The 27,238-nt window shown below is 46.3% G+C and overlaps 1 protein-coding gene across 1 annotated transcript in view; it reads left to right on the top strand.

Moving 5' to 3' along the window:
- LSS (lanosterol synthase) overlaps positions 1-27,238 on the top strand; it is a 968,970-nt gene that overhangs the window by 117,362 nt on the left and 824,370 nt on the right. The window contains exon 3 of the mRNA XM_030210819.1: positions 11,359-11,430. Coding sequence (XP_030066679.1) covers positions 11,359-11,430 — 72 coding nt within the window. The remainder of the gene's footprint in view (positions 1-11,358; positions 11,431-27,238) is intronic.

The following is a 27,238-nucleotide window of genomic DNA, read 5'->3' as shown; positions in this document are numbered from 1 at the left end:
TTCCAAGCCTCCAAATTGCCCACCGGGAGCTCAGTCCTTCAGCTTCCAGCACAAGCAGGTACTTGCAGAGGAACTCTCTGCCCTACTCAGCGCCAATGCGGTCGATCCCATGCCACCCGGGCAAGAAGGGCTGGGATTCTATTCCAGGTACTTCCTTGTGGAAAAGAAAACAGGGGGGATGTGTCCCAACCTAGACCTAAGGGCCCTGAACAAATATCTGGTCCGAGAAAAGTTCAGGATGCTTTCCCTGGGCACCCTTCTTCCCATGATTCAGGAAAACGATTGGCTATGCTCTCTGGACTTAAAGGATGCTTACACTCATATCCCGATACTGCCAGCTTACAGGCAGTATCTTTGTTTCCATCTGGGAACAGGGCACTTTCAGTATTGTGTGCTACCCTTTGGTTTCGCCTTCGCGTCTAGGGTGTTCACAAAATGCCTGGTGGTCGTAGCGGCGTCTCTATGCAGAGTGGGAGTGCACGTGTTCCCTTACCTCGACGATTGGCTGGTAAAGAACACCTTTGAGGCAGGAGCTCTACAGTCCATGCAGATGACTATTCGACTCCTGGAGCTACTACGGTTTGTGATAAATTATCCAAAGTTCCACCTTCTTCCTGTTCAGAAGCTCGAATTCATAGGGGCTCTGCTGGATTCTCAGACAGCTCGTGCCTACCTCCCGGAAGCAAGGGCCAACAATCTTCTGTCCCTTGTTTCTTGGGTACGGGCGTCTCAGCAGATCACAGCTCGGCAGATGTTGAGATTGCTCGGTCACATGGCCTCCACAGTGCATGTGACTCCCATGGCCCGCCTACGCATGAGATCAGCTCAATGGACCCTAGTGTCTCAGTGGTACCAAGCTGCTGGGGACCTAGAGGATATAGTCCTAATGTCCACGAGTTTTCTTCAGTCTCTCCCTTGGTGGACAATTCGGTCCAATTTGACCCTGGGACGTCCCTTCCAAATTCCTCAGCCCCAAAAAGTGCTGACGACGGATGCGTCTCTCCTGGGGTGGGGAGCTCATGTCGATGGGCTTCACACCCAAGGGAGTTGGTCCCTTCAGGAACAAGGTCTACAGATCAACCTTCTGGAGTTGCGAGCGGTCTGGAACACTCTAAAGGCCTTCAGAGATCGGCTGTCCCATCAAATTATTCAAATTGAGACGGACAATCAGGTTGCCATGTACTACATCAACAAGCAGGGGGGCACCGGATCTCACCCCCTGTGTCAGGAGGCCGTCAGAATGTGGCTTTGGGCTCGCTGGAACGGCAAGTTTCTTCAAGCCACGTATCTGGCAGGCGTAAGCAACAGTCTGGCCGACGGATTGAGCAGGATCATGCAACCTCACGAGTGGTCACTCAATTCCTGAGTGGAACGCGAGATCTTTGAAGTGTGGGGCACCCCCTTGGTGGATCTCTTTGCCGCTCAAAACAATCACAAGGTCCCTCAGTTCTGTTCCAGACTTCAGGCCCACGGCAGACTGGTGTCGGATGCCTTCCTCCTGCATTGGGGGGGGGGGGGGGGCTCCTGTATGCCAATCCTCCCATACCTTTAGTGGGGAAGACTTTGCTGAAACTCAAACAGGACCAAGGCACTATGATTCTGATCGCTCCCTTTTGGCCGCGTCAGATAAGGTTCCCTCTTCTTCTGGAATTGTCTTCCAAAGAACCGTGGAGATTGGAGTGTTTTCCGACCCTCATTACTCAGAACGAGGGGGCGCTTCTGCATCCCAACCTCCGGTCCCTGGCTCTCACAGCCTGGATGTTTAGAGCATAAATTTTGCCTCCTTGGGTCTTTCAGAGGGTGTCTCCAAAGTTTTGCTTGCTTCCAGGAAAGATTCCACTAAGAAGAGTTACTTCTTTCTATGATGGTGGTTTGCCGTCTGGTGTGACAGCAAGGCCCTAGATCTTCGCTCTTGTCCTAGACAGACCCTGCTTGAACACCTTCTGCACTTGTCCGAGTCTGGTATTAAGACCAACTCTGTAAGAGTTCATCTTAGTGCGATTAGTGCATACCATTATCGTGTGGAAGGTAAGCCGATCTCGGGACAGCCTTTAGTTGTTAGATTTCTTGAGAGGTTTGCTTTTGTCAAAGCCCCCCATCAAACCTCCTACAGTGTCATGGGATCTCAATGTCTTTCTCACCCAGCTGATGAAACCCCCTTTCGAGCCACTGGATTCCTGCCATCTGAAGTACTTGACCTGGAAGATCATTTTCTTGGTGGCAGTAACTTCAGCTCGCAGAGTCAGTGAGCTTCAAGCCCTAGTAGCTCATGCTCCTTATACCAAATTTCATCATAATAGAGTAGTCCTCCACACTCACCCTAAGTTCTTGCCAAAGGTGGTGTCGGAGTTTCATCTGAACCAGTCAATTGTCTTGCCAGCATTTTTCTCTCGTCCGCATACCCGCCCTGCTGAACGTCAACTGCACACATTGGACTGCAAAAGAGCATTGGCCTTCTATCTGGAGCAGACACAGCCCCACAGACAGTCCGCCCAATTGTTTGTTTCTTTGGATCCCAACAGGAGGTGAGTGGCTGTCGGGAAACGCACCATTTCTAATTGGCTAGCAGATTGCATCTCCTTCGTTTTCGCCCAGGCTGGACTGACTCTTGAGGGTCATGTCACGGCTCATAGTGTTAGAGCCATGGCAGCGTCAGTGGCCCACTTGAAGTCAGCCACTGTCGAAGAGATTTGCAAGGCTGCGACGTGGTCATCTGTCTACACATTCACATCGCATTACTGCCTACAGCAGGATACCCAACGCGACAGTTGGTTCGGGCAGTCGGTACTGCAGAATCTGTTCGGGGTTTAGAATCCAACTCCAGCCCCCTAGGCCCATTTTTATTCTGTTCCAGGCTGCACTCTCAGTTGAATAAGTTTAGGTCAATCTCAGTTATGTCCTCGCCGTTGCAAGGCCCAATTGACCAGGTTTGTTGTTTTGAGTGAGCTTGGGGGCTAGGTATACCCCATCAGTGAGAACAAGCAGCCTGCTTGTCCTCGGAGAAAGCGAAAGCTACATACCTGTAGAGGGTATTCTACGAGGACAGCAGGCTGATTGTTCTCACAAAACCGCCCACCTCCCCTTTGGAGTTGTGTCTTCCCTTGTCTTTGCTATTTACTGGACTGGCGAACACGAGCGAGTTCGGGCGGGAAGACGGTCGCGCATGCCCGATGTGCGTGCGCGTACGAGGCCTAGCAAACGTCTTTGCTAGGAAAGATCTCCGATTCGAGGGGCTGTCGCGGTCGTCACCCATCAGTGAGAACAATTAGCCTGCTGTCCTCGGAGAATTCTTTCTACAGGTATGTAGCTTTCGCTATTCAGCACACATATACAATTTGTTTTAGTTACTTAGGGTCCTGTTTACTATGGTGCGCTAGCGTTTTTAGTGCGTGCACAAAATTAGCACACGCTAACTGTGTAGGCACACACAGGAATATTGTGGGCGCCTACACAGCGTGTGCTAATGGTTAGCTCGTGCTAAAAGCACTAACAGGCCTGTAGTACGGCTTAGTAAACAGGGCCCTTAGTTTCTTTCTCAGCACATATTTTCTTTTGGTTTCAGAACGGAGGTCTTTTGACAGTTATACGTATTGACTTCTGTTCGGTGAGTCTTACAAGTTTTTTTGTACAGTTGTTGTGGGGAGATCCTTTTTCACCTATGTATTCCTTTTAATGGTAGTAACGTTTGTTTGACATTACGATTCTTTTTCATTAGTTTCTGAATGTTATTTTCATCTGCTTTCCATTGATCCTATGCACATTGTAGTTATTGGTTGATTTATTGATGCCTACAAATGCAGCTTTTTATTGTTTATTACACGTGTTAATATTTGCACATACGTGTGGGTCTTTATACAAATCCTTTTATTTTGTATGTTTAATGTTTTTATATATTTTTTAAAGATTCTATTTTTATCTTTAAGAATACATATTTTACAAGTAGTTTTATGTGTGATACATACAATAGGATTGTTTGTTGATATGGTTGTATAATTTTATTTCTTTTATATGTTTTTAGAAATTTTGTGTGACCCCTGAAGTAGGCGTTTCATCACGCCGAAACACGGACTGTGTCAGGTCCTATTGTACAAATTCTGAATAAAGTATCTGTTAAGCACCAGTTCCTTTGTTGGAGTGTCCATTATCCATTCTCTGCTCCTTTTTTGATTGAACTTTCCACATGGAGGTTTTTCCTGTTTGCTTGCATTCTTCAGATTTTCCCAAAGAGAGGCTTTTAATAGCCTGACCCTCACGTGGATGCTTTCCCCAGTTAGGCTTTTACCTTCTAACAGCATCAGCTGTGCTCTCTTTAGGTAAGCTTATCTCAGGAGGCCACTCACAATCACTTTAGTTAAAATCCTTGGGGTCTTGTTCCGCTGGGTTCTGTGAGATGGAGTTCACCTGATCCCACATCTGTCACCAATTTGTAGAATGTTACTTGGTTGTAATGCTGAGGAGAAGGTGATAAGAAGTCTTTCCCTGTCCTTAGATAGGTGGCTTCTGCAAAACAGGTCTCAAAATACACAGCAAACAACAACAACAACAAAAATACTACTGCAATCCCAATCCTGAGTTCCAGTCTGAGATGTCAGTCTGGCTTTTAAAAAAGAAATAATCCTCAATAATCCTGGGTATAGATAATTTTCCCCTATGACACAATACTCTGTAACAGGGGGTTGGTTAAATCCCCAAAAGAAGGCACTCCACACCTTTTCTCCCCCTCAGTAAAGCACTTGGATCAACAATCTGTCAAGTCTCTCTTTTGCAGGGCTTGGCAAAACAGAGAGAGAGAGAAAAAAACAATCTCTCAGACAACTTTAACCCTTCTCCTTCTTCTGAGGGCAATCTTATCTTTCTCAAAATAAACGAGCCTAAAGCACTACCCCTGATTATCATTCCAAAGTTCAGCTCAAAGTTCAGAAACAGTTCATTTTATAGTTCCAAATTGGTCAATGGCTTTTCACATCGTTTTCAAACAGCTGCATTATACTATAACAAGCCGTTTAGCCCATTAAAATGGGCAACATTTTTTATTTGTGAAATGTAATTCCCTTATTGTTGTAATATTTTGTCTCTGTGTGTGAGAGAGAGAGAGACAGTGAGTGTGTGAGAGAGGGAGAGAAAGTCTATGTGTGTACGCCTGTTTGAAAGAGAGAGAGAGAGTGTGAGAGTGAGTTCAGAGAGAGAGAGAGTGTGTGTGTGAGAGAGAGACACACACAGAGAAACAGGCAAGATTTTTTGCTAATCTTCAAGATGAGTTACCATCAATTCTTATTTGTTAATGCAAGCCGTTAAGCCCATTAAAAAGGGGCAACATTTTTTATTTGTGAAATGTAATTTCCTTATTGTTGTAATATTGTGTGTGTGTGTATGTATGTGTGTGAGAGAGAGAGACACACACATAGTGAGTGTGTAAGAGAGAGAGAAAAAGTGTGAGTGTGAGAGTGAGTTCAGAGAGAGAGAGAGACAGAGAAAGTGTGTGTGTGTGTGCGTCTGTCTGAAATAGAGAGAAAAGGAAGAAGATAAAATTCTCCCTGCTTCTGTTTGTGTTGTAAAAGTACAGGAGGTAATATTTTGTTTGAGTGTGTGATAAAGTGTGTGTGCACCTGTCTGAAAAAGAGAGTGTGAGAGTGTGTTCAGAGAGAGAGAGAGAGAGTGACAGTATGTATGTGTGTGTGTGTGTGTGAGAGAGAGACAGAGAAAGTGTGTGTGTATGCATCTGTCTGAAAGAGAGAGAGAGTCAAGGAAGGAGGAGATACATTTCTCCCTGCTTCTGTTTCTCTTGTAAAAGTACAGGAGGTAGTATTTTGTGTGTGTGAGAGAGAGAGAAAGTGTGTGTGTGCGCGCCTGTCTGAAAGAGAGTGTATGACCATCTCCTCCTGGCTTTCTGCTCTCCAGGTCCCTTCCCCTCCATGGGCACCATTTCTCCCCTTCCCGATCAGTCTCCTCCTGTTTTCTCTTTACTTCCTCTCCATGGGCACCAGCTGTCCCCTGCCCTCCGTAATCACCATTTCTCCCTTCCACTCCATGACCACAGTCTCCCTTGTGTTTTTCATCCCCTATTTCCAGCATCTGACCCTCTCAAACATCTCTGTCTCTGCCCTCCTTCTACCAGCAATTTTTCCTGCTCTCCTGAATTCCCTACCCCTCCCCATGGTCCCCTTTCTCTCTCTATGTTCACTCCTGAACCCTCACTCCTCCCCCCCCCCTGTCCACGTTCTCTCTCTTGTTATACCTGCTCCTCTCAGCCCTCCGACTTCGTCTTTAGTGCTGCAGGCATGCTTCTCCTTTCAATCGCCCAAAACCTCTGTAGCGTCCTTGCTGGAAACAGGAAGTTCTGTCAGAAGAGGCAGGAGGCTAGAAAGGCTTCGAGCAGCTGAAAGGAACAGCATGCCTTCATAGCTGCAGAGCTAAAGGCAAAAATCGTAGGGCTGACAGGACTAAGTATAAGGAGAGAGAACCACTGCTGCTGCCTACAGCCTCTGCAGTCTTGCACCGGATCCAGTGGTTACTTCTTGGAAGCGAGATGTTAAGGTTCTGTGGGTGGAGGGAGGGGAGAGCAGGATCATCGGCGTGCTGGCTCTTGATTTGCCCGGCAGGGTAGATCTGCTACTACTACTACTACTATTTAGCATTTCTATAGCGCTACAAGGTGTACGCAGCGCTGCACAAACATAGAAGAAAGACAGTCCCTCTCAAAGAGCTTACAATCTAATAGACAAAAAATAAATAAAGTAAGCAAATCAATTAATGTGAACGGGAAGGAAGAGAGGAGGGTAGGTGGAGGCGAGTGGTTACAAGTGGTTACGAGTCAAAAGCAATGTTAAAGAGGTGGGCTTTCAGTCTAGATTTAAAGGTGGCCAAGGATGGGGCAAGACGAGGGGCTCAGGAAGTTTATTCCAGGCGTAGGGTTGCAGCGAGACAGAAGGCGCGAAGTCTGGAGTTGGCAGTAGTGGAGAAGGGAACAGATAAGAAGGATTTATCCATGGAGCGGAGTGCACGGGAAGGGGTGTAGGGAAGGACGAGTGTGGAGAGATACTGGGGAGCAGCAGAGTGAGTACATTTATAGGTTAGTAGAAGAAGTTTGAACAGGATGCGAAAACGGATAGGGAGTTAGTGAAGGGTCTTGAGGAGAGGGGTAGTATGAGTAAAGCGACCCTGGCGGAAGACGAGACGGGCAGCAGAGTTTTGAACCGACTGGAGAGGGGAGAGGTGACTAAGTGGGAGGCCAGCAAGAAGCAGATTGCAGTAGTCTAAACAAGAGGTGACAAGGGTGTGGATGAGGGTTTTGGTAGAGTGCTCGGAAAGAAAGGGGCGGATTTTACGGATATTGTAAAGAAAGAAACGACAGGTCTTGGTGGTCTGCTGGATATGAGCAGAGAAGGAGAGAGAAGAGTCAAAGATGACCCCAAGGTTTCGAGCTGAGGAGACAGGGAGAATGAGAGAGCCATCAACAGAAATAGAAAACGGGGGGAGTGGGGAGGTGGGTTTGGGGGGAAAATGAGAAGCTCGGTTTTGGTCATATTTAATTTCAGGTGGCGTTGAGACATCCAGACAGCAATGTCAGACAAGCACGCTGAAACTTTGGTTTGGATGCAAGGTGAGATATCAGGGGTAGAAAGGTAGATTTGGGAGTCATCAGCATAGAGATGGTAGGAAAAGCCATGGGATGAGATTAATGAACCAAGGGAAGAAGTGTAGATAGAAAAGAGGAGGGGACCAAGAACAGAACCCTGAGGTACGCCGACAGGCAGAGGGATAGAAGTAGAAGAGGATCCACCAGAGTGAACACTAAAGGTGCGGAGGGAGAGGTAGGAAGAGAACCAGGAAAGGACAGAGCCCTGGAATCCAAGTGAGGACAGGGTATCGAGAAGTATGCTGTGATCGACAGTGTCAAAAGCAGCGGAAAGATCAAGAAGAATGAGGATGGAATATTGACCTCTGGATTTAGCCAGTAATAGGTCATTGGAGACTTTAGTAAGCACAGTTTCGGTTGAGTGGAGAGGGCGAAAACCAGATTGTAGTGGGTCAAGAATAGCATGTGAGGAGAGAAAATCAAGGCAGCGGCGGTGAACAGCATGCTCAAGTAATTTGGAGAGAAAAGGAAGGAGGGAGATGGGTCGGTAATTAGAGGGACAAGTAGGATCGAGTGAAGGCTTCTTAAGGAGAGGTGTGACCACAGCATGTTTAAAGGCAGCAGGGACAGTCGCAGTGGAAAGTGAGAGGTTGAGAATGTGACAGATAAAAGGAATAAGAGCAGGAGAGATGGCATTAAGAAGGTGGGTGGGAATGGGATCAGAGGAACAGGTGGTACATTTTGAGGAAGAAAGGAGAAATGTAGTTTCCTCAATAGTAACTTCAGGAAAGGAGGAAAGGGAAGGAGGGGAAGGAGAGAGAGGGGAACGGACTAGTGGAGGGAGAGGTGGTGAGGTAGAGAAAGCAAGGTTTATCTTTTGATCCTTGTTGTGAAAGAATTCAGCAAGGGTCTGAGGAGATAATGAAGGGGGAGTTGGGGGAGGGGGCACCTTGAGGAGAGAGTTCAATGTGGTGAAGAGAAGTCGAGGATTAGAGCCAAGAGAGTTGGTCAGTTGGATATAATAATCCTGTTTGGCACGTAAAAGAGCAGATTGGAAGGAGGTCAGCATGAACTTAAAGTGTAAGAAATCAGCAAGGGCCCGAGATTTCCGCCAGAGGCGTTCGGCGGAGCGGGTACAGGAACGTAGGTAGCGGATATTAGAAGTCAGCCAAGGTTGGGGTTTTGTACGCCTTACAGGGTGGGTCATCAAAGGTGCAAGAGTGTCTAAGGCAGAGGATAGAGTATTGTTGTAAAAAGAAACAGCCTACTTGACAGACGTGGATGGTGCCACAGTAGAGAGGTTTGAAACATGGGAGGATAGAGATGAAGGGTCAATATCGTGAAGATTCCTAGATAAATTAGATAAGATAGGACGAGACTGGGAGGGAGGAGATTTAAGTGTGAAAGTTATAAGATGGTGATCAGAGGAGGGAAGATCAGAGGCAAGGAAACTAGAGGGTGAACAGTTGGAGGAGAAGATGAGATCAAGACAGTGACCATTTTGATGAGTGGGGGAGGTGGAGCATAGTTGGAGATTAAAGGAGGACGTTAAAGCGAGTAACTTGGAAATATAAGAGTTGGAAGGATCATTAGCAGGAATATTAAAGTCACCAAGGATGAGAGAGGGGGAGGAAGGATCATGGAAGAAGGCAAGCCAGGCGTCAAAGTCACTGAGAAAGGATGAAAGGGACTTATCAGGGGGACGATAAATGACCGCTATTCAAAGAGGCAGAGGAGAGAAAAGGCGGATAGAGTGGACTTCAAAGGAGGAAAAACAGTGAGATTGAGGTGGAAGAAGGGGTTGAAATCTGGAGGAGGGAGAGAGAAGTAGTCCAACACCGCCCCCACGTCCAGCAGGGCGAGGAGTATGTGAAATTAGATAACCGCCATGGCACAGGGCTGCGACTGAAGCAGAGTCATCAGGGCAGAGCCAGGTTTCTGTTATGGCGAGCAGATGGAGGTGACGCGAGATAAAGAGGTCCTGGATATAGGCGAGTTTGTTACAGATAGAGCGGGCATTCCATAGGGCGCAAGAGAAGGGCAGAGAAGAGGAGGGGAGTAGAGAAATAGAGATGAGGTTAGAGAGGTCGCGGTGAGATCTGTAGAGTTGGGATAATAGTTGGTGAGGGGGGCCAGGATTGGGATTGATGTCACCGGCTGAGAGTAAGAGAAGGAGTAAAAGAGAGTGGAGGAGAGTAGGAGAGGTGTGGCCATGAAGGCGTTGAAGGTGAGAGGTATTTAGGTGGAATTGGGAAGGCAAAATGGACGGAAGAAAGAGGCGGAGATTAAAAGCCAAAAGGGAGGAAGAGGGTAGGAGAGAAGGTGAGGTGATGAAGTCGATGGATGGGCAGTGAGTTCCTGTAGCGGAGAGAGGTAGGGGGTGAGGGAAAAGATTAGGAAGGGACAGGGCTAGGAAGAGAATGTGAATAGGGGCCATAAATGACTGAGGTACTTTAGCAACTGGGAAGAAGATTAGATGTAAAGAGAAACATGGCACCCGAGAGGAGGCCCTTGAGTGGATCGGAGTGGGACCTGGGTGTCACCCCGGAGAAGGCTGTAAGGATATGCAGATGAGCTGCAAGTCCTCCACAGCACCTGGTGGGAGCGCTGGGCACCTAGAGCGGAGGCCCTGAGTGGATCGGAGTAGACCTGGGTGTCACTCAGGAGAAGGCTGTAAGGATGTGCAGATGAGCTGCAAGTCCTCCACAGCACCTGGTGGAGCGCTGAGCACTAGAGCGGAGGCCCTGAGTGGATCGGAGTGGACCTGGGTGTCACTCCGGAGAAGGCTGTAGGATATGCAGATGAGCTGCAAGTCCTCCACCAGCACCCTGGTGGGAGTGCTGGGCACCTAGAGCAGAGGCCTTGAGCGCTGGGCACCTAGGCAGTCTGGCATTACAGAGTACATTCGATATTTGGGTTTGGACACCTACCAATTTTGTTGACTCGGTTATATGTAGATATGGTTTGTAGACTTATCTCACTATTATGGGTTTTTTTTTCTTTGTTTTTGTTTTATATTGTGTTCTATGGGTTCTGTAAACTTTTCAAAAATTCCTTAATAAGTTTCAAATGGAAAAACAAAATTTAAATTTGAGACCAATGGACTTTTCCACTTCAATTTCTCACTGAAATCCACGTACTCCTGAGGAAACCTCCAGCCAATCAGGTTTGAAAATTCACCTATATAAAGATAAAACTGCAGACCTCACAGCATACCCTGAGAAGAAAAGCCACAGCATGATGACTGAAATGTTGATTCCACTTACTGAGACACAAAAGACCTGGATAACTGGAACAATCAAGACTAGACTATTTAAACAAGCTAATAATGTATTAAAAAATAACCTACATAATCTGTTTTTTAATTTATTAATAATAATCTCTTCTATCCCAAGCGTTAAGTCGCAAATCTCTCAGCCAAAGTAACGTTCATGTACCAGAGAGGCTTAGTGTTCTTTCAGCACTTCCTGAGAGTGGTACTTGTTCACATCCTCTCTCTTTGTGGTTCAGCTCTGCATAAGATTCCACTACATGTAAAAGGAAGATATTTATACACAGAGGAAAGCAAGACTGCATATTTCTTAAGTGTTCTTAGGCATGAAGCACTTTTGAGAATAGACAGGATAAGGTGGGCCTTGAAAGATTATGGGATGGTAAATTCTTCATGTTCACCTTTGCTGGATGTCATGTTTTTCAATCATTTTGCTTCTTCTCAGTAGTACCGCATTTTTCAGACTGCTTCTGCTGCACTGACCGCTTGTGAGTGGCGCTGAAGGGGATGAAGGTTTTATTCGGCCTTGCAGGCAGGAGGATGGACATTGGGCTGGAGACTAGGGGGACCACTCTTCCTACTCCACAGGTATGACAAACCTTTCAGTTTTGTCAACAGAAGCTTTTTTACATCTTTAATCCTGTATTGAGTAAAGATTTTTTTCCTCATGTTAAAAGAATTAAATAAGGCCATCAGTCTTACTCATATATTTAGCCCCTACATTATGCATTTTGCTTAATCTTGGTATTGTCGATCCCTGCATATTGATATTTGTGAGCACCACAACTAGGATTTTGAAAGTTTTTTCCTAGGGCAAATGCACTCACTTGTACTCCTGTTGTCACAGCCCTAACACATAAAAAATCAACGTTGGTGGGTTTACTTTTAAAGGGAGGAAGGAATAGCTAGTGCATTTCATCCCTGGTGAGCTGTACCTCCTTTTTTCTCTTTCCCCCTCCAGTGCCCTTTTCACTAATCGACAATTCGTTTTATTTATCCCTTCCTCCACTTTCTACCCTTTGGTAACCTTTTCTCTATCTGTTCCTGACAAGGTATGAGGCTGCATAAAGATGCAGCCATTTCCCCACTGGGGCACTGACTGGCCAACATCCATAACTCACTGATAAATCACTTTTCCAAGCACAAGTAACATAGTAGATGACGGCAGAAAAAGACCTGCATGGTCCATCCAGTCTGCCCAACAAGATAACTCATATGTGCTACTTTTTGTGTATACCCTGCTTTGATTTGTACCTGTGCTCTTCAGGGCCACAGACCGTATAAGTCTGCCCAGCACTATCCCCGCCTCCCAACCACTGGCTCTGGCACAGACCGTATAAGTCTGCCCAGCTGTATCCTCGCCTCCCCAACCACAGCCCTGCCTCCCAACCCACCGGCTCTGGCACAGACCGTACAAGTCGCCCAGCCACTATCCCCGCCTCCCAACCACCAGTCCCGCTTCCCACCACCGGCTCTGGCACAGACCGTATCAGTCTTCCAGCACTATCCCCGCTCCCTACCACCAGCCCACCTCCCGATCTTGGACTAGTGTTCCTTCAGCACTTCCTGAGAGTGGTACTTGTATCACATCCTTTCTCTTTGTGGTCAGCTCTGCATAAGATTCCACTACATATAAAAGGAAGATATTTATACACAGAGGAAAGAAAGACTGCATATTTCTTAAGTGTTCTTAGGCATGAAGCACTTTTGAGAATAGACAGGATAGGGTTGGGCCTTGAAAGATTATGGGATGGTAATATTCTTCAGTTCACCTTTGCTGGATGTCATGTTTTCAATCATTTTGCTTCTTCTCAGAGTACCGTGAGAAATAGGAGCTTGGTGTGGATGCTACTCGGCGTTCTATCACTTGAAGAAGCCTTTGGCAGCATAGCACTGTGCGAGTGCCTTCCTGGCCAACATCAGCACACAAGACCAGCAGTTTTCATTTTTCCATGGAGCACAGAGGTCGCATTTAGTGAGCTTGCCTCAGCATGTCAAATTTCTTTTTTTCAGAATTCTTTCCCTCGCGTTACATAATTTTATCTTTTATAATTTCTTTCCTTTTTCTTCCCTTGCCCCTTAGTTTATTTTAGTTTTTCATCAAGTTAGTTTTCTCTGTTTTTGTGGCTCCTGAGCACTGGTCGGGGAATTTTTTCTTCTCTTTCAATTTTTTCTTATCTCACAATTGAGCCGTTTTGATTTTGCATTGACTATATTTTTACTTCGCTGTCGCAGAAACTTTCAGAGGTTTCCCAGAGGTGCTCTAGGTGCAACCAGAGTCATTTCTGGGACTGACTGGTGTCTCTTGTGTCTAGGCCCTGACTGTGAGACCTCTAATTGTGTTCTCTGTTTAAAAATGCAGAAATGAAGTCCCTACATGAGAAACTTTTGTCATTTTTAAGATTGATCCATTGGCATCAGGCCCCATGGCTGGAGTAGCTGTATTGGACACTGGAGGTGCAGTGACATCAAGGGGGTCTCCTCCTGCTTTGACATTTGGCACCGGTAGGGCCCCGTCATGCCAGTGTACATCAGACTCTAGACCGAGGACGTGCTTGGATTCAGCATCCTTGTCCGCACCAAGGGACCCAATGTCATGTGTTGAGCGGAAAGCAAGAAGCACAGACATCGATCCCCCTTCAAGCATGCATCCTAAGTTCCTTCCTAAGGTGATGTCAGAGTTCCATCTTAACTGATAAGTTGTCTCAACATATTTCCCAAAACCTCATATCCATCCTGACAAAAGGGCACTCCACACCTTGGACTGCAGTCGAGCCTTAGCCTTCCATCTGGAGTGGACTAAAGCCCATTGACAGTCTACCCTGCTTTGTTTCTTTGAACCCAAACAGGATGGGCACAGCAGACTGCATCTCTTTCACTTATGCTCAGGCTGTGCTGACTCTGGAGGGTCATGTTAGAGCCGTGGCTGCGTTGGTAGTCCATTTCAAATCAGCCTCCATTGAAGAGATTTGGAAAGCTGTAACACTGTCTTCGGTCCACACATTCACATCTTATTATGGCCTTGAGCAGAATACCTGACGCGACAGTCGGTTTGGTCACACAGTTACGCAGAATTTGTTTGGTGTTGCTTATGTAATATATGGTAATGTTGCAGGAATTACCACTATTGTTAGCAGAATCTGTGGTACTTAAGGAGTCAAACAGCACACACCAGAATGAGGGAGAAATCTCTTTTATTGCCAGCAAACAAAGTAGGACATCAGCACTAAGTCTCTTCTTCTCTTTCTCAGCTCTCTCTGGATCTTCTGGCTTCTGTCTCAGCTCCTCTCTTCTTTTTAGCTCTCTCCTTCTTCTGACGTAAGCTGCTTCTGATCCCAGTTATATACAGTTTTAAACCCCTCTAGCCCCCTTACTTTCCAGATGGTAAAGAATAGATTGATTACCCTGTCTGAACCAATCATCTCTGCACATATATTCAAAATATCAGTTACATAGATTTAATATTTCCTAAAACTGACCTATGACCTGGGGCCTCTCACACTAGACAATTGGGCACGTATCTCTTAGCATTTTATTATGATTAAATCTCAGCTAACTCATAACTTAGGTTCATTGAGGGCTAAGGGGCCAGTCTTACATTTACCTATAATTAATCAAGACTTTTCCTGACTTTTCACACACAAAACTAGCTAGGACTGTGGATAATTCAAACCAGATGCTGACCTCTTAAACTGCAGACAAAGCTTCACTTGAAAAGTCAGTCAAAGATGTAACTGGATTTAAAAAGAATATTCTACATAGAAATAGAACTTACTAATTACACAGAATAAAACATATTCTAAAATAAGCAGAAATCAGAATTCCCTTATAAGACAAAATCTAACTCTCTAGGAATTATTAGAATTATTTACTCTCTCTTCTTCTAAACAAGCATCAAACTAATCTTTTAAAACTACAGTCTGCCTGGCTCATAATGGTATCCATATGTGGTAGCATTCGCAATCCATCACTCAAAAGGGACAGAGTTTCATTTCTCACTGACCTTTCTAACCTTTAGTCTAGCAAAAGCTAGACTTCTTGAGCAATTAAAAACAGATGACATTCCTCCACTACTTGCAGGACTGAACCAAACTTTAAACACCAATTAATATGACTTCTTTTGCTGCCCAGGCTGCCTCATTCCCCCCTTTGAGACTAAAATCAGCTTATGCAGAGATAAGTCTCACTACTCAAACTCTGGAGATTATAGTGATCCCAACTCCATACCTCCTCCTGGGGCATAACGTCTAGGAATAGACTTGTGAATCACCATTACCCTACTCGTTAAGGTCCGACGGCATACTGCCGAAGCACATGAGGCCAGGAAACAAAACAACAATCCTGCTAAAACTAGGACTATTAGGGAAATGAACAAGGGACGTATCCCACCAGGAGGTAAGGTCTAATCCTCCTCGGTAATCCTCCACATTAAGACTGGCCAACTGTAGGATTATCCATGGCATGCCTAATACATGCGTCCTATTTATGACAATGGTACAGCACTCTGAAGAATTGAGCACTGTGCAGAGGCCACCCTGGGCTGCAAAGAGGTAGTCAAGGCCCATACGGTTATACCGAGAAACTATACTTAATTCATTAATTTGATCCTGCAATGCATTGACTACCACGTTCAGCTCATGGACTAAAACATGGAGTAGGGACTGAAGTCGCCGGGTAGCCATACCTAGTTCAGTGATACCCGCTACCGGGCCCCCAATTGGAATCCAGGCCGTGGCAGAAAGGGCCACAAGTCTCTTTTTAGTCAGAGGATAAGTAGAATTGATGTACTGAAGGGCTAATTCAATCGCCTCATCCTCTGTAGCAACGGAGGAGGGTAAGGACAAGGCCTCTCGCTTAGAGCGGTACGGGGATGGTGGCCTGAGAAGAGGAATAACTTTAGGAAAATAATTCAAGGTTACCAATACACAAAAATCATACGTGGGGGAAGAATCATGTGGAGGACATTATCACAGAGCCAGTAATGACCAAGGAGAGGGTGAGGGAAGTTCCCAATAAATGTTGGCTCAGGATGGACAAGGTACTTAAGGATGCCCATAATGCGAGCCCCTATCCCAGGGGGAACGAAGACGAAATGGGAGACTTTGCACACCATAGGTGCCAATCCCCAATTGTGGCACAGGCTGCTCATTTGTTATAACTCTCATACCCCGGGGACTTATGGAAGTAGAAAATAAGCTGGGACACTATAGTCCTCTCAGTGGTACGGTTAGGAGCCAGATAATCACCTGGGTCATAATCTGCAGGTATGGTAGTAGGGACACATAGGAGTACCTGGAGAGACTACCCACACAGATTCCCCCTTCTCTGGGAGAACATTGGTATAGTTACAGGAAATGGGAAGAACAGTTGAGATGTTCTTGTTAAACAAAACACTCCAGAAGCTGGATAGGGAGACGTAAAGACTGGCCTTAGAGAAGATTCAGAGGGGGAGGTAGCATTATAAAAGGACCACCAAGTATAATCCTGACTCCAAGGGCCTGAACTCGAAAAGTAGGGAGGTATAAGAGCTGTAAGCGGGCACAGGGACAGGAACAGCTGGGACATCTGTGGTATAAGGAGGAAAATCGGGAACACACAATACAAGGGGAAGTAATCTTTGCCTGGCTAATTAGTTCCTGGACAGAGTGTAGCCAAAGGTTGGAGCGAGTTGGGTATTAGGAACAAGGAGTAGAAAGCAACAAAAGCACCCAAATTACTACCATTTTCTTTCTTCCTAATCTAAAACAATACAGCAAACTAATCAAGCAATAATATTCCAACAGTCTGTGCTAGTCACAGATTACTCTAATATAAATGTTCTCAGTCTTTGAGTTCTTATACCAGTTGGGATAGAACCTCAACTGACAAGGATCAAGCTCTCAAATTCCAGGAAAGCCAGAATCAGGCAAGAAAGAGTCTCAGTATGCAGCCGAAGTCCAGCAGCTCCTGCAGTATGCAGTTGACCCTTCTTTTCAGCTAGTAGATTCTTTGGTTCGGGGTCAAGCGCAGCTTCAATGGCTCCGCTGGATCACTTTCTGCTCTCCACTGTCTAGGCTCCGTCTGATCCGTACTGGGCTCAGTCTGATCAGCAGACTTGATTCGAGACCAATGGACCCATGGAGTTATCCCTGCGACCTTCACAGCTGTAGGGGTAGAAAGCAAAACAGTAAAAGGTCCTTTCCACCGGGGCCCCAAAGGCTGGAGCCTCCAGTCTTTCACCCAAACTCTATCCCCTGCAGGAAGGAATGTACCTGAGCCTGGAAGGGGACAGGGTTTATTTCTCTCACATAAGACTGAAGCTCAGGAAATGATCCGGCCCAAAAGGGCTACCTGCTCCTGCACCTGGGCAGACCCTAAAGTCCCTATGTCTCCCTTAATTCCCTGCAAAATGGCTGGGGGCTTCCCATACACAATTTCAAGGGAGAAAGGGCTGTCCTTTAGTTGGGGTGCATCGGAGGTGGAAGAGGGCTAGTGGCAGTGCCTGTGGCCATTTCAGTTGGGTTTTCTGACAAATCTTTGCTAGGCTATTTTTCAAGGTTCTGTTTTGCTCGCTCAACCTGCCCTGAACTCTGGGGACGGTAGGCACAATGCAATTTCCAGGTAATGCGCAATGCGCGGGACAGGGCCTGAAGTGTGGCTTCAACAAAGGCGGGACCATTATCTGAACCTATGGCAAGGGGCAGTCCATACCTGGGATGACATCCCTAGGAGGGCTCGAGCTACTTCTGTGGCTTTCTCAGTGACTGTAGGATATGCTTCCACCCACCCAGAAAAAGTGCAGACCCATTACCAAGAGGTATCGGAGCTACCGCTCCTGGGCATTTCTGTGAAGTCTATGACTAGGGACTCAAAGGGTGTTAGTCCTCTAGACTGAACTCCTGGTGGAATACGGGGTCCCTGATGAGCATATTCTGGGCACAGAGAGTACATCGGGCAGATGCAGTGGCAACCAGACTATCCAATCCTTCCAGCACCACTACTCGACTGAGTAGGCGGGCTAGTGCTGTCTTCCTAAGTGTGACAGGTCATGAGCTTGAGACACTACCGGCCAAGCTAGGTGGCGTGGCACCAGAACTCTGGTATCAGGGAGATGTAACCAGCCATCAGGTCTCCTTACTGCACCTTCTTCTTGAGCCCATTTCTCTTCCGTTTGGGTGTACATAGGCGTCCATTCTTGCAGTCGAATTTGGAACAGGGGGGGTCACAGTACCTACGGGGGTCCTCGAGCAGCTTCCTTGGCCACCGATCAGCATGGCGGTTCCCTCGGGCCACTGGAGTATCTATCCTTTGGTGTCCCCGGCAGTGAATGACAGCTACCTTTTTAGGGGCCCAAACAGCCTCTAGCAACTGCAGTATTTCAGGTCCATACTTAACAGGTTGGCCTGCAGCATTTATGAGTCCCTTTTCCTTATACAAAGCTCCATGAGCGTGTAGAGTTGTGAAAGCATACTTGGAATCAGTATAAAATGTTGGTCACTAGTCCTGCATGCTTAGCTCCAGAGCTCGTATGAGGGCCACAAGTTCTGCTTTCTGGGCTGAAGTTCCTTGGGGCAGGCCCTTGCTTCTATCACCGTGTCCTCTGTCACCACAGCATAGCTGCCAATCGCTTGGATTCTCCACGTAACTGCTTCCATCTGTGAAATAAATTACATCTGGGTCCCTCCAAGGAACATCTTTAAGATCTGGTCGACTGGAGTACACTTCATCCATGGTTTGGATACAGTCATGATCTGGTGGTCCCTCAGATGCTGGCAAAAGAGTGGCGGGATTGAATGTAGCCACTGTTTCCAGGTGTATCCGTGGATTCTCACATAAGCTGGCTTGGTACTTAACCATGCGGCTATTTGTAAACCAGTGGTTGCCCTTGTACTCCATGAGGGTGAGAACTGCGTGGGGGACTTTAACAACCAGTTCTTGCCCCAAGGTCAACTTGTCAGCTTCCTGAACCAGTAAGGCTGTTGCTGCAATAGCCCTCATGCAGGCTGGCCATCCTTTAGCCACTCCATCCAGCTGTTTAGACAGGTATGCAACAGGCCTCTGCCAGGATCCCATCATCTGGGTCAACACACCCAGAGCAACCCCCTGTCGCTCGTGGACATACAGTGAGAAAGGTTTCTCCACATCAGGAAGGCCTAACGCAGGGGCTTGGAGTAGGGCTTTCTTTATGGCGATGAAAGATTGTTGAGCAATAGGTCCCCATTCAAATGGTTCCTTTTCACCCCCCTTTGTAGCCTGGTAAAGGGGTTTCGCCATCAGTGCAAAATTTGGAATCCAAATTCTGCAGAATCCGGCTGCTCCCAGAAATTCCCTAACTTCTCTTCTGGACTTGGGTTGGGGAATTGCAGCAACTGCTTGCTTCCTACTGACATCCAGTCTCCGACTTCCCTGGGAAATGCAGAAGCCCAGATACTTCACTTCTGACTGACAGAGTTGGGCCTTCGAGCGTGAGACCTTATAACCTGCATCCAAGAGTAACTCCAGCAATTCTCTGGTAGCCTCAAAACACTCTTCCTGGGTCACGGCTGCAATCAGGAGGTCATCTACATACTGGAGTAAAACTTGCCTGGAAGGCTCTGATTTAAAAGTCTTAAGGTCTTGTCCTAGGGCAGTCCCAAAAATGGTGGGGGAGTTCTTGAACCCCTGTGGCAGGCGGGTCCATGTATACTGAAGCTTCCGTCCTGTTACTGGGTTTTCCCATTGAAAGGCGAAAAGCAGTTGACTGGCGGGGGCCACCCGAATACAAAAGAAGGCATCTTTTAGGTCCAGTGTTGTGAAATGGGTAGCTCCAGAAGGTATCAATCCCAGCAGGACATATGGATTAGGCACTACAGGGTGTAATTAAATAGTGGATTTGTTGACCACTCGTAAGTCTTGGACTGGCCGGTAGTCCTCAGTCCCTGGCTTCTGAACTGGCAACAGTGGCATATTCCATGGAGACTGGCAAGGTCGAATAATTCCATGGGATAACAGACGATTCAGATGTGCTTGAATCCCTTCCAGAGCCTTTCGGGGAATTGGGTATTGACGAAGATGGATTGGCCGGGCACTTGGAAGTAAGTCTACATGAACAGGGGGAATATTTCGGGCCAACCCTGGGGGATTATCTTCTGCCCATACCCCATTGACCTGGAAGCTGTCGGCCAGGGATAGGTCAACTTGGCCATGCGACTGATGCAGCCGCCATTCTTCTTCTAGGGGGCAGCAGAAACTCAATATACCCTTAGGGCTAGATGTCGGGGGCCGAAAGGAGACTAAAGTCTGGCCATCTGAGTCAAAGGAAATTTGGGCCCTAAGCTTGGACAGCAGGTCCCGGCCTAACAAAGGGATTGGACAGTCTGGCATATACAGGAATTCATGAGTGACTGTGTGTGAGCCTAATTGGCATCTACGGGTCGTCAGGAAGGGCCTCCGGTTCTGCACCCCCGTGGCTCCCACCACTCGGACAGTTTTTCCAGACACAGGCGCTAATCGCTCCGTCACAACAGAATGTTCAGCTCCTGTATCAATCATAAATGGAATTGAGCGGCTCCCTATGGTTAGCTTGACCATGGGTTCCTGGGAGCCCAATTTGTAGGAACCCGGTCTGTCCTATTCATCCCATTCTGCCATCTCGGCTATCCCAATGATGTCAGATTCAGAAGGCTCCATACCTTCCCTCTCGAACTCGGCCTCGGCTTCTCGATCTCCTGGTCCCCTCTCAGTCCCTGGCGCCGCTGGGGGCATTCATCTTTCCAGTGCCCTCTTTCCTTGCAGTAGGCGCATTGATCCTCGCCAATCGTGGTCTGGGATTCTCCCTCGTGGCCGGGATTGATTGAAGGAACCTCGGGGCCTAGCTGGCGGTCCGGGGTCCCACTTTGGCTTCCCATTGGCTAGAGGTCGTCGAACTAAGTTAAGGGTGGAATTAGTAATGGCTGCCGCCAAAAGGTCAGCCTTCTTCTGCATCTTCCGGTCAGCCTCTCGGCGCATCTCCTGATCCCTATTAACGAGAACCTTTGTTGCGATCTCAATTAGCTGGGTGGTATTCATCCCTGCAAATCCCTCCTGACGCTGCAGCTTCTTCCGGATATCTGGATACTCTGGGCCCCCAATGCACTATTCACCATTCTCTGGTTTTCTTGTGCCTCAGGGTCAAATGGTGTATGTTCTGTAAGCTTCAATTAGCGCTCTAAAAAGGCCCCAGGGGATTCAGTTGCCCCTTGGAGAATTTCAGAGACCTTGGCCAGATTAATGGGCCTCTTTATGCCTTTCCTCATACCTTCCAGCAAGTCCCGGCAATAGCCAGACAACAGGTCATAGTGCTGTCCATTATTTGGATCCCAAGCTGGAGCTGCGCGAGGGAACCGAGTTCTAACCCATTCCTCTGGGTCCTGTATCCCCTTGGGGACACGCGCTCACGTGATGGCCTCAGCATTTTGTAAAATCTTCCGCCTCTCCTCAGTTGTGAAGAGGGTCAGGAGAAGTTGTTGACAATCAGTCCAGGTTGGGTTATGGGTGGCCATAATGCTAGCTACTAGGTCCACCACTGCCTGAGGCTTTTCACTATAAGAGGGGTAATGCGTCTTCCAATTCAGGAGATCGGTGGTTGTGAAGGGTACATACTGGTAGGCCTGTGCCTGCATAACCTGACCCTCATTATTAGGATCTGGTCGAGTGGTGGTTACCTGACGCAGGGGCAGAACTCTCGAGGAGGTGGGAATGGAACCTGAGGTAGAGCTAGGAGCTACCCCCCTATCATGCTCAAAGTGATTGCAGCGGGTCTAACCCATTCAGGGAGGCGTGTTGAACCCCTGAGGGATGGGAGGGGTACTCATAGACTGAGAGGTGGTCACAGGTGATTCAGTCCATTGAAAAGGATGCCGGGCCCCTGATGAGTGGGGAGGGGTACTAGAGGGAGAGGCTGGGCTGTCGGGAGTTGAGGAGTCAGGGAGTGGAGCCCAAAGCGGGTCTTGGAGGTTAGCAGGGAAGGATGTGGCAGAGGAGGGTAGAGGCTGGACGAAAAGTCCAACTAGGATGTGGCGGGGTTCGCACAGAAGGGGAGGAACTATCCGGAGAAGCCTGTGCTGGAGAGGCTTCGGCTGGACGCCGTGGATCTCTAGGGGTGGCACGGAACCCCAACAATGGGCCATAAGGTGGTGGCTCAGATCTGAGGGGTCATCAGAGAGTATGGGTTTCTCGGACAGGGTAGGGGCGGAAGCCACCCATTGGGTGGTAGGCTTCCTGGGGCTCTTTCCCTCTTCCAGTTTAGATTTTCTAATAATCTTTCTTTGAACGCGGCCCAACATGACTTCACTGGGGATCCCATATAAGTTTTCAACCAAGAGGGAGGGTCAGTCACAAGGCTGTCCCAGGAATCTATATAGGGGAGTTGTTCAAGATATTCTGGTTCTCCTACAACTATGCTGTAGACCTTCCGGATTACTTCAATATCTAAGCTGCCACTAGGGGGCCACCCCACTCCCATAGATGGCCACTCAACTTCACACAAGGTTCTTAGAGTACTTAACTTAAAGTCTGTCCATAATCATTGACTAAAAATCCTTTCTTAAAGTTCTAAGCATACAATCTAGGGGAGAGTAGCAATTTGTCTAGATGATGTCCCTCCCATAATGCTTACAACACACAAAAAGGGAGGGAATTTTTGGAAGTGTGGTAGGGGGTCCACAAATCCAGAGACAAAAAAGGTAAACAAACAACAATCGCTTCCTTCCGTTGCTGGCCAGTTGAACTCGCGTTAACTGGAAACCGCAGCTATAGAAGTCCACACTCATTTAACATTCATTCATGCATCACACACATACTGTACAAAAAATCCCACCCAACAATTTCAGATTTCTCAGATACAGATAAGCTTTGGTGGTTTCCCTACTAATCTCCACTAGACTAGAGGTACTAAGGCCTTCGCTGAGAGTTGATCAGACTCCCCTTCCCTCAATTTTTGAGGGGCTGGTTTACAGTTTCCTAGCTAGGATTACAATACAGAATACAGAATACAAAATACATACCCGGCTAAGTTCCTCAGTCAGTTGGGTGCCAGAAATTGATGCAGGGTTCGGGATCCCACTTCTGACACCAAGAATTGTTGCAGGAATACCACTATTGTTAGCAGAATCTGTGGTACTTCAGGAGTCAAACAGCACACACCAGAATGAGGGAGAAATCTTCTTTATTTGCCAGCAAACAAAGTAGGACATCAGCACTAAGTCTCTTCTTTCTTTCTCAGCTCTCTCTGGATCTTCTGGCTTCTGTCTCAGCTCCTTCTCTTCTTCTTAGCTCCTCTCCTTCTTCTGACGTAAGCTGCTTCTGCTCCCAGTTATATACAGTTTTAAACCCCTAGCCCCCCTTACTTTCCAGATGGTAAAGAATAGATTGATTACCCTGTCTGAACCAATCATCTCTGCACATATATTCAAAATATCAGTTACATAGATTTAATATTTCCTAACTGACCTATGACCTGGGGCCTCTCACACTAGACAATTGGGCACGTATCTCTTAGCATTTTATTATGATTAAATTCTCAGCTAACTTCATAACTAGGTTCATTGAGGGGCTAAGGGGCCAGTCTTACATTTACCTATAATTAATCAAGACTTTTCCTGACCTCTTTCACCTATTAGCTTCACACACAAAACTAGCTAGGACTGTGATAATTCAAACCAGATGCTGACCTCCTTAAACTGCAGACAAAGCTTCACTTGAAAAGTCAGTCAAAGATGTAACTGGATTTTAAAAAGAATATTCTACATAGAAATAGAACTTACTAATTACACAGAATAAAAACATATTCTAAAATAAGCAGAAATCAGAATTCCTTATAAGACAAAATCTAACTCTCTAGAATTATTTAGAATTATTACTCTCTCTTCTTCTAAACAAGCATCAAACTAATCCTTTTAAACTACAGTCTGCCTGGCTCATAATGGTATCCATATGTGGTAGCATTAGCAATCCATCACTCAAAAAGGGACAGAGTTTCTTTTCTCACTGACCTTTCTAACCTTTAGTCTAGCAAAAGCTAGACTTCTTGAGCAATTAAAAACAGATGACATTCCTCCACTACTTGCAGGACTGAACCAAACTTTAAACACCAATTAATATGACTTCTTTTGCTGCCCAGGCTGCCTCAGTAACATATATTAAATGTTTTTTCATGGGGCTCTGGGGGGGCTGTTCCAGGGTTGTGGTGGATGGTTCTGGCTGGAAAAGGTTTAAAGTTAGTTTGGGAATTTATTAATAGAGTTAGCTGAAGAAAGTGCGAGATGTTTCTTAAATATGGTTTTATTTCTCAAGAAATAAACCATGATTAAGTGGGGATTGTACTATAAAATGTTTCCTTTCTGGTTTTGGGTACAAGTCAGGTTAAATTGACTTTGAAATTCTCTGTATAGGAAGTTTTGCATTTACTTCTGTGGGGGTTGGGACAGCCCAGATTCTAAACAGTTCCGAGACAAGAAAAAAAAAAAACCAGTCTTTTAGCTGACAAGCTGATTGGTTGAGGGAGTCAGGTGTTCCTCTAGGGGGGGGGAGTTGCTAGGGAGACTGGGTGAGCTAAAAAAAAAAAAGAGCTGGCTGAACATGGAGAGTGAGACAGAGAAACATATGCATGAGTGGTGTGAAAAGTAAAGAATTAGGCATGGATTTTATGAGTTTCTATTTCAATTTGTTTATTAATTTTCATTTTTAACAAGAATGATTTTATGAGTTAAAGTGAAATGTGACTTGGAAAAGGGTACTTGGATAGTAAAAGTGAGTGAAAATGAGATGATTTGAGCTGAGAAGTGAGTACTCAAATGAACCAGACTGCCTTTACATGGTTGTGTTCTGAATACATGTGAGGTAAACTGATGTTCTGGGCGAGAAAACACGTACTAATGGAAAGCTTGTGAGAAAGTTCAACCATATTTAATTTGGTTTGGAGTGGAGGAAAGGTATGTTCTTGCATGCAGTGAAGGAATGGTTAAGTTCTAAGGGAATTTAAGGTCACGGAAGGTGGAATGAGAGTCTGTATGCTCGGTATTAAGTGGACAATGGCTGCCTATCTTTTTTAGAATAGGGGGGAAAACAGTTGAGACTCAGGTTCTGAGAGACTGTGATTTCTGCTGGTAGTTATACTAAGTGAAAGAAACTATAAGGGTGTCAGGAAAAGTGTGTAAGGATTTTAACTCAGAATCAGGGGAAGGACTGAGAGGTGAATCTGTGATTTGAAGAAAGAAGCCATTAAGCTGTGTCTGTGGGAAAGGTGTGTGTTGTTGGTGAGAGTTCTGAGTTCAGTACAGTGTTTGGAATCAGACTGCAGATTTAAAGAAAATCCAGCACTGTTTTTGTATGAGTATGCTATATTCTCCAGATCTGATCTGATAGCGTGCAGGGAATGTTATGTTTATAATGAAGTCTGTGAGATGGATTTGAATATGGGATGTGTTACTGTGTAAGATCCCTGAAGGGAGTGTAAATCTCCGGCCGCCTTATAGAATAGGTGAATTGACAGTGAGAAATAGGCTGTGAAGTGAGTCCTCCTTTAACTATTTTACTTCAATTAGAGAGTGTGGCCACAGTATTGAGAACTGATTAATGTCCACCAGAGAGGAGTCAGACGCCTGAAAAAGCCAGGGAGTTGTAAGGTTTTTCTTCCCTGATTATTTTCTTTATAAGTGAGGTTTAGGAGGAAGAAGAAATCTGGAGAAATTATCCTCTGAAGGGTTCCGGCTGAGCTCCAACGCAAGAAAGACCTCACCTAAATAAATTCAACCACAGCTAAGTGACATTGCCAGTCAGCTTTTCATAATATCCACAATGAATATGCATGAACTTGATTTACATACATTGCCTCCATTATATGCAGATCTCTTTCATGCATATTCATTGTGGATATCCTGAAAACCTGACTGGCAAGGGGTACTCCAGGACTGGACTTGGGAAACACTTCTCTAGGAGCTGTATTGTTTTAGTTTTGATATTGTACTGCTGGTTCTGTGTGTTCAAGTTGTGTGCTCTTTGCTGTGTAATGCTGCCAAAGGCTTATAGTGATTGTGGTAGTGTCTGCACCAAGCTTTGTCAGATGAAACAGAGAAACATGACAGCAGATAAAGGCCATATGATCCATCCAGTCTGCTCATCCTCTGTAACCCCAAATTTTTCCTGTTCCTAAGCGATCCCACATGCTTATCCCATGCCTTTTTAAATTCTGGAACAGTCCTCGACTCTACCACCTCCACTTTTCTGTGAAATAATACTTCCTTAGGTTACTCCTAAGCCTATTCCCTCTTAACTTTGTCATATGCCCCCTCATTCCAGAGCTCTCCTTCATTTGAAAAAGGCTCTCTTCCTGTACATAAATGCCCTTGAGATATTTAAACGTTCCTCTCTCCCTTCTCTCTTCCAGCGTATACATGTTGAGGTTCATAAGCCTGTCCTTATAATTTTTGCATTCAAGACCGCTTACTAATTTCATAGCCGCCCTCTGGACTGACTCCATCCTGTTTATATCTTTCCGTAGGTGAGGTCTCCAGAACTGCACGCAGTACTCCAAATGAGGCCTCACCAGAGACTTATACAATGGCACTATCACTTCCTTTTTCCTGCTGGCCATGCCTCTCTTTATGCACTCAAGCATCCTTCTGGCTTTGATCGTCGCTTTTTCTACCTGTTTGAAAGCTTTAAGGTTGTCAGACACAATCACTCCGAAGTCCCGCTGTTCCTTCGCACACTGCAGCACTACACCCCCTAAACTGTACCATTCCCTCGGATTTTTGCGACCCAAGTGCATGACCCTGTATTTTGGGGGATTAAACATTAGTTGCCAAATATTGGTCCATTCCTCTAGCTTCGCTAGGTCCTTCCTCATGTCATTCACACCCTCCAGGGTGTCCACCCTGTTGCAGAGTTTAGTATCATCCGCAAAGAGACAAACCTTACCAGACAGCCCTTCCGCAATATTGCTCACAAAGTCGTTAAAAAGAGCCGGCCCTAGGACCAATCCCTGCGGTACTGCACTGATGATCTCTTTTTCTTCAGCGCAAGCTCCATTTACCACCACCTTCTGTCTCCTACCATTCAACCAATTTTTTTTATCCATTCAGTTACTCTAGGTCCCACACCGAGGGCACTCAATTTATCAGTCGCCCGTGCGGAAACGTGTCAAAGGCTTTGCTGAAATCTAAGTATACCACATCAAGCGCCCCTCCCACATCCAACTGTTTGGTCACCCAGTTGAAGAAGACAGTCAGATTCGTCCGACACGACTGGCCACTAGTGAAGCCAGTCCCGCATTCCATGTAGTTCAAGAAATGTCACATCCTCCTCTTTAGAAGCGTTTCCATTAGGTCAGACTGAAAGGTCTGTAATTCTCAACCTCCTCCTTACTTCCACTCTTGTGCAAAGGAGCCACATCC

The sequence above is a fragment of the Microcaecilia unicolor genome, chromosome 7 (assembly GCF_901765095.1).
Source record: "Microcaecilia unicolor chromosome 7, aMicUni1.1, whole genome shotgun sequence".
Taxonomy (NCBI): Eukaryota; Metazoa; Chordata; class Amphibia; order Gymnophiona; family Siphonopidae; genus Microcaecilia; species Microcaecilia unicolor.
This window is presented reverse-complemented; position numbering and strand designations above follow the sequence as displayed.